This window comes from Erythranthe guttata, chromosome 13 (genome assembly GCF_056151865.1).
Source record: "Erythranthe guttata isolate IM_541 chromosome 13, IM_541, whole genome shotgun sequence".
Taxonomy (NCBI): Eukaryota; Viridiplantae; Streptophyta; class Magnoliopsida; order Lamiales; family Phrymaceae; genus Erythranthe; species Erythranthe guttata.
This window is the reverse complement of record NC_142545.1, coordinates 11,854,289-11,862,076: the sequence shown is the minus strand read 5'-3', so window position 1 is coordinate 11,862,076 and position 7,788 is coordinate 11,854,289. Positions and strand designations below refer to the sequence as shown.

General features: G+C 32.0%; 2 protein-coding genes across 2 annotated transcripts; one reads left to right on the top strand and one right to left on the bottom strand.

Annotated features, from left to right (window-relative positions):
* The first annotated feature begins 2,412 nt into the window (after window positions 1-2,412).
* LOC105948741 (kxDL motif-containing protein LO9-177) lies at window positions 2,413-3,902 on the top strand. Its single transcript, XM_088812417.1, is given in 5 exon segments — window positions 2,413-2,528; window positions 2,620-2,716; window positions 2,719-2,774; window positions 3,533-3,631; window positions 3,767-3,902. Coding segments are annotated over 5 exon segments (504 nt in total).
* Window positions 3,903-4,158: 256 nt separating this feature from the next.
* Window positions 4,159-5,864, bottom strand: LOC105966999 (kxDL motif-containing protein LO9-177-like). The gene is given in 3 exon segments (XM_088811939.1): window positions 4,159-4,865; window positions 5,504-5,656; window positions 5,749-5,864. Coding segments are annotated over 3 exon segments (372 nt in total). The 3' UTR covers window positions 4,159-4,762.
* Window positions 5,865-7,788: the final 1,924 nt, after the last annotated feature.

Below are 7,788 nucleotides of genomic sequence, written 5' to 3'. Positions count from 1 at the left end.
GCATTGGCCGTGTCATTCGAACCGGATAAAAACTTCACGTGTTGGTGCTTATCAGCCCAAACCTAAAAAACAACCAATTAAATATTACTGACAAAACTCCAATAAATTAATTAACCTAAACGGTGGTCCTATTTTCCCTGCAAAAACTCAAATTACCAGTAGCCGAAAGAACTCGTAAAATTAAAGTGGCGGCTCAGGTGAGAGAGCCGATACAATCAACATCTGAAGAAATGACGACAAAATTTCAAATCCTAGTAGATTCTCAGGATATGTATTATATCAAGCAATCACATAACCTCATGTACGTATCTATACATCAATTGTATGTAAAAAATAAATAAATTGTGTAATTGCTTCTATTAGCGCCTGTAGTTATAATCATTAATCTGCACATTAGGAAGATTGCAAGTAGTCATTCGAATAATACACGCCTCTTGCGAACCATGAAATCTAACATTGATCACATCTTTCAAAACCTCAGGTATGTAAATTTCTCCCTTTTGCCATTTTCATTATTTTTATTAAGATATGAATTTTTTTTTTTTTTTAATGTTTAATTGTTGTAAATCGTTACGTTCTTCTGAATGTATTAATTATTCTATTGATCTCTCTCAAGTCTAGTTATTCTAAGTTGTGTTTGACTCTGAACATTCATAATTCCCAGAATTTGCATATCATACAATCAATTTGGTTCAATTTGAGTACTATAGAATTTTTTTTAAGATAATTTTGTTGGATCTCATGGAATATCTAAAAACATACTCACAATTTTTTTTTCTAAATTTCTTTAAGGATTTCCTTAATGTTCGTCTTGTATAAATTTATAGTTTGATACTCAATTAGTTCAATATTATGTCGAACTTGAATTTCTAGTATCATCGAACATAACTTACTTGTGCAAAATACGGTAATGAGTTTAAAATCTTCACTAATATGATACAAATTGTTATATATATTTATTCTTCAACAACATTCATATTGTTGTGGCTGGCTGATGGAGATGGAGCTAGTCTGAATATTAATTTTCTTTTTGTCAACCTATATATTTTTCCTCCTCTTCTTAAGAAGGAATAAAAATTGTTTAATCCACTTAACCTTACTTTTGTTGTGGAATAAACTTTTGATTTCGGTTCAAGTGTTAATACACTTATATATGATTACACTTGAGGTTTAAACATACAAGTTTACGAATTTCGGATAGTTAGTATGTCATTAAGATTTTGTTTTCAATATGTAGGAGCATGAAAGGAAATATTGTGGCGACCTATCCGAATGCTTTTCCTCATAATTCCACAATTGAGGAACTTGATCAAAGACCAGACCTCAAGTTGGCGAAGTGATTGTATATGTTTAAACTTTTGTGTATTATAACATGGCTCTATGTTTCATGTTTTTTAAACTATTTTTATTACTTTAAGATGCAAGCTACTATCTTGTTTTGAATGTGTAAAATATAAATGTGGGGATTCGGTGGTTGTAAATTCGACCATTGAACTAGTTGTGATTGATTCAAGATATGAACATTGTAAATCGAAACCTAGAGTTACAGTATTTTTTTCTTCTGGAATGGATGTGGTTTGGTTGTGAACTGTGATAAGCTATGTGGGAATTGATATAGGTGATGGAGCTAATTAAACTCCTTCGTTCGTCGAAGAGTATGTCCGGTGCCGGTATTTGTCAAGCGAAGATGATCTAATCGACCGGAAAAAAGTTAAAAACAAGGGGAATTATTCATGTTAAATTTGTGTCGGATCCTTACATTTATTTATATAGGAAAATCTCCAATGGACATTTCCTATTTTATTAGTTTTATGTCCGTACAATATTTATGTTGATTTAACGATTATCGCCCTAATTTATGTACTTTCCTTGTTTACTTGTAGAAAATATCTTGATAAATGTCTCCGTATTTAGTTAGTGTTTTGCATTTATTTTGTAAGTTGGAACGAATATTTCTGATGTGCATGGGGTCTGCTTCTTGATGTTTGGATTGTAACCCCACGTGTTCACCTTGGATACGTGGTAGGGTACCCTGATTTACTTGAGCTTGGAGATTCGTGAATGTGCTCGTTATGTACTCGAGCAACATCATTTTGGCGTTTTCTGCGAGAACTGAACCCATGTGAAATTCAATTTATATATATGTGTGTGAAATTCATCAAAGACTGTTATGACATATATTATGTTGCCCAATGAATTAAATATTATTGTATTTACATTGTTATATCAAAATATACATACAATACTGATTGATTAGTTTTGCATGAGCCGTGTCATTCGGACAAGATTAAAACCTAAAACACAATCCAATTAAATATTACTGACAAAACTCCAATAGAATATTTAGCCCAAACTGTGGTCCTTTTTTCTCTGCAAAACTCAAATTACCAGAAGCTGAAAGAACTCGTAAAAATGCCGGATCAGGTGAGAGAGTCGATACGATCAGCATCTGAAGAAATTACGACAAAATTTCAAACCCTAGTATATTCTCATGATTTGGATTCTATCAAGCAATCACAAAACCTCATGTATATATCTATACATCAATCGTATGTAAAAAATAAATAAATTGTGTAATTGCTTTTATTAACGCCTGTAGTTATAATCATAAAATTGCAGATTGGTAAAATTGCAGGATAGTAATATAGTATTACCCCACTTTAATGATTATTCAGAGAATTGCTCTGCGATTATGTTTGCGGATTTTTCGAAAAATACACACGCCTCTTGCGAACCATGAAATCTGATCTTGATTATATCTTTCAAAAGTCCATGTAGTCAAATTTCTCCCTTTTGCCCTTTTCATTATTATTATTAGGATATCAATTCTTTTTTTATGTTTCATTGTTGTAAATTGTTAAGTTGTTATAAATGTATTAATTATTCTATTAATCTCTCTGAAGTCTAGTTATTCTAGATTGTTTTGACTCTTAACATTCATAATACCCATAATTTGCATATTTGCATATGATACAATCATTTTGGTTCAATTTGATTACTATAGAATGTTTTTTTAAGATAATTTTGATGGTCCTCATGGAAAATCTGAAAACATACTCACAATTTTTTTTTCTTCTAAATTTCTTTAAGGAATTCCTTAATGTTCGTCTTGTATAAATTTATAATTTTATACTCAGTTGGTTCAAGATTATGTCGAACTTGAATTTCTAGTATCATCAAATATAAGTTACTTGTGCAAAATACGTTAATGAGTTTAAAATCGTCACTAATAGAATAAAAATTGTCATATATATTTACTCTTCAACAACATTAATATTGTTGTGGTTGGCTGATGGAGATGAGCTAGTCTGAAAATTAATAAACTTTATGTGAACCTATATGTTTTTCCTCCTCATTAAGAAGAAATAAAAATTGTTTAATCCACTTAACCTTACTTTTGTTGTGGAATAAACTTTTGCTTTCGGTTCAAGTGTTATTACACTTATATATTATTACAGTTGAGGTTTAAACATACAAATTTACGGATTTCGGATCGTTAGTATGTCATTAAGATTTTGTTTTTAATATGTAGGAGCATGAAAGGAAAGATTGTGGCGACCTATCCGGATGCTTTTCCTGATAATTCGACAATTGAGGCACTTGATCAAAGACCATACGTCGAGTTGGCCACGTAATTGTAAATGTTTAAACCTTTGTGTATTATAACATGGCTTTATGTTTCAAGTTTTTCAAACTATTTTTAACTTTAAGATGCAAGCAACTTCTTGTTTTGAATGTGTAAAATATAAATGTGGGGATTTGGTAGTTGTAAATTCGACATTGAATTGTTTGTGATTGATTCAAGGTATGAACATTGTAAATCGAAACCAGAGTTACAGTATTTGCTTTTCTGGAACAGATGTGGTTTGATTGTGAATTATGATAAGGTATGTAGGAATTGATATAGGTGATGAAGATAATTAAACTCCTTCATTCGTCGAAGAGCACATCAGGTGCTGATATTTGTCCAGCGAGGATGATCTAATCGACCGGAAAAAAGTTAAAAATAAGGGGAATTATTGATGTTAAATTCATGTCGGATCCTTACATTTATTTATATAGGAAAATCTCCAATGGACATTTCCTATTTTATTAGTTTTATGTCCGTACAATATTTATGTTGATTTCATGATTATCGCCCTAATTTATATAGTTTCCTCGTTTATTTCTAAAAAAGATCTTGATATATGTCTCATTGGTCTGATATCAAGGAAAGTACATAAATTAGGGCGATAATCGTGAAATCAACATAAATCTTGAACGATCATAGAATTGATAAAATATAGGAAATGTCTATTTGAGATTTTCCAATATAAATAAATGTATGGAACCGACACGAATTTAACATCAATAATTCTCCCTTGTTTTTATTTTTTTTTTCCTTTTTTTTCCGGTCGCTTAGCTCGTCTTCGCCGGCCAAGTACCGGCACCAGACGTACTCTTCGACGAACGAAGGAGTTTGATTTGCTCCATCACCTATGTCGATTACCACATACCTTATCACAATTCACAACCAAACCACATCCGATCCAGAAGCAAAATTACTGTAACTCTAGTTTCAATTTACAATATTTACAATATTCAAATATTGATTCAATCACAACCAGTTCAATGGTCGAATTTACAACTACTAAATCCCCATCTTTATATTGTACTCATTCAAAACCATATAGTTGCTTGCATCTTAAAGTAATAAAAAATAGTTTGTCAATCTTGAAACATAGAGCCATATTATAATACACAAAAGTTTAAACACGTACAATCACTTGGTCAGCTCGAGGTCTGGTCCTTGATCGAGTGCCTCAATTGTCAAATTATTAGGAAAAGCATCAGGATAGGTCGCCACAATCTTTCCCTTCACACTCCTACTTATTAAAAACATAATCGAACGATTCAAAATCCATAAATATATATATGCTTAAACCTCAGTTGTAATTATATATAAGTGCAATACAATCATTAGAAAGTGGCACATAACAATTGAAACGAACGCAAAAGTATTTTCAGACTAGCTCCACAAGCCAGCCACAGCAATATGAATGTTGCTGAAGAGTAAATATATATAACCATTTATATCCTATTAGTGAAGATTTTAAACTCATTAATGTGTTTTGCAGAAGTAAGTTATGTGAGATGATATCAAGTTCGACATAAGTTTGGATTAACTGATTATAAGCCTATCAATTTATACAACAGAAACATTACAGAAATCGTTAAAGAGATTTAAAAAAGTTGTGAATATGTTCAGACATTCACAATTAGAACTAATCAAATTAAACAAAACAAATGTGTCTCTTCTTGTATGGATATTCTCTCATATGCAAATTCTATGAATGTTCAGAGTCAAACACAACCTAGAATACCTACACTTGAGAGAAATCAAAAGGATAATTAATACATTCATAAGAACTTAACAATTTACAACAATTAAACATATTTTTTATAATAATTTTCATATCTTAATTACAGCGATGAAAACGGCAAAAGGGTGAAATTTACATACCTGAGCTTTTGAAAGATGTAATCAAGGTCAGATTTCACTATTCGCAAAAGGCGTGTATTTTTTGAAAAATCCGCAGACACATCCGCAAAGAAATTCTCCGAATAATCATTAAAGTGGGATAATAATGCATTACTATCTTGCAATCTTCCCCATCTGTAATTTTACGATTATAACTACAGGCACTAATTATACACAATTGCACAAAAAAATATTTTTTTACATACAATTGATGTATAGATACGCACATGAGGTTCTGTGATTGCTTGATTGAATCCAAATCCTGAGAATCTACTAGGATTTGAAACTATGTCGTAATTTCTTCGGATGCTGATCATATCAGCTCTCCTTCCTGATCCGCCATTTTTAGGAGTTTTTTCGGCTACTGGTTATTTGAGTTTTATAGAGAAAATTGGACCTTGGTTTAGGCTAAATAACCTATTGGAGTTTTGTGAGTATATTTTCTAAGTTTGGGCTGATAAGCACTATGAGAAAATTGGACCTCGGTTTGAGCTAAATAATCTATTGTTTCTTCTGGTCCGAATATATCATTCATTCAAAATAATAATGACACGGCCCATGCAAAACTATAAATCATTATTGTATATATATTTTGATATAATAAAGTAAAAATAATAATTTTTAATTCATTGGGCATCAGAATATATGTCTATGATGAATTTCACACATATATATAAATTGAATTTCACATAAGTTTGGATCCCGCAGACAGCGCCAAAATGATGTTGCTTGAGTACATAACGAGTACATTCACGAGTCTTCCCGCTCAAGTAAATCAGGGTACCCTACCACGTGTCTAAGGTGAATGTTCGAGTTACAATCCGAACATCAAGCGGTAGGCCCCATGCACAACAAAAATATACGTTGCCACTGACGAAATGGAGGCAATACACTAGGTGACTCACCAGTGTTGCCCCAACGATCAACCTCCAACGATTAAGTCAGCCGGGATATATAAAAATCTAATCCACTATAGAATTTTTCCTTTTAAAATTGCTGGCTCCAAAGATTCTGAAAACAAAAGCAATTGTCAAAATAAATTAATGAAGGCGATTCAGTTCTTCGGTGAATTACCTCATTGGTTGGCACATTTTTTCGCTTTTGCTCTCTATACATTATGTCCTGCTTTTTCGCCATGGATTCGGTTTATGTGTTTTTTTTTTTTGTTTCTTTAGTGTCGGGAAGTCCTTGTCCCTTTGGATTTTTTTTTATTATGTCTCTGAAATTTTCCTTTTCAATATTGTGCAGCTATTTTAACTCCTTGTTTTTGTCAAATTTATGTTTTATGAAAATGGCAATTCTTCCAGCATGCGTCCAACAGGAATTTGTTTGTTTGTTTCGTCTCCTCCTTTTGTAATTACCTTTCAATTGTTAGCTCTTTAGGTGTTCGCATGTGTAGCAACAGATTCTTGTCTGCAATTTAAACAAACAAGAAATACGTGCACAAAGATAATTTTATTGAATTAAAAAAAATATATTGCGGGTTACAAACTCTAATTTAATCTTCTGTTCTTCTCTCAAGAACAATATGTGTTTGACTTTGAATTTCGGAGTCGGGTCGTTGACTTGATCTTCTCCGAATTTGATTTGAATTAGAATAACGTCTTCCGAGGGTCTTGCAACTTGAATCTCGGATCGAACGCTGAACTTTGACGGGTTTAGACTTGAAGATCTTGGAGTTCTTGATGGATTTGGCCCTTCAATCTTCCTTCGATCTTGATTTGTTGAAGAATGCCCTCGATTTGATGAATAACTCCTTGAATTTGATGAAGAACGACATGAATATCGTAGAGATAATTTTCTCTACGTTTTTTCTTCTTCTTCAGTTGTGTTCTGAATTGTGTAGGGAGGGTCCATATTTATAGTGGTAGAAAAATAAGAGTCTTACATAAAGTCTTCTTGATGACGTGGTGTGATTTGATTGCCATTTATTAAATTGATATTTATCTCTTCTAACTTGAAGAGAAGAAATAATTATATTGGCTAATAATTAATTGATGTTTATCTACATGACTTGTCTTTCAAGATAAACCATAAATTAAATTAGGCTCAATTTAATTGACTAATTTAATTTACCAATTTATTAATTTTAGCCGTCTACATATGGCCCCTCGAGACTTGTTCACGGACAATGCGTCTTGGAGTGAATGGGTCTCGATAATTGCTCAACTTCAACTGCAGCTTGATCTAGCAAAGCACATACATATTTTGAAATCATGACTAATCTTAGACAGATTCTAAGTTGCCTACGTACCATATAAAAGGAT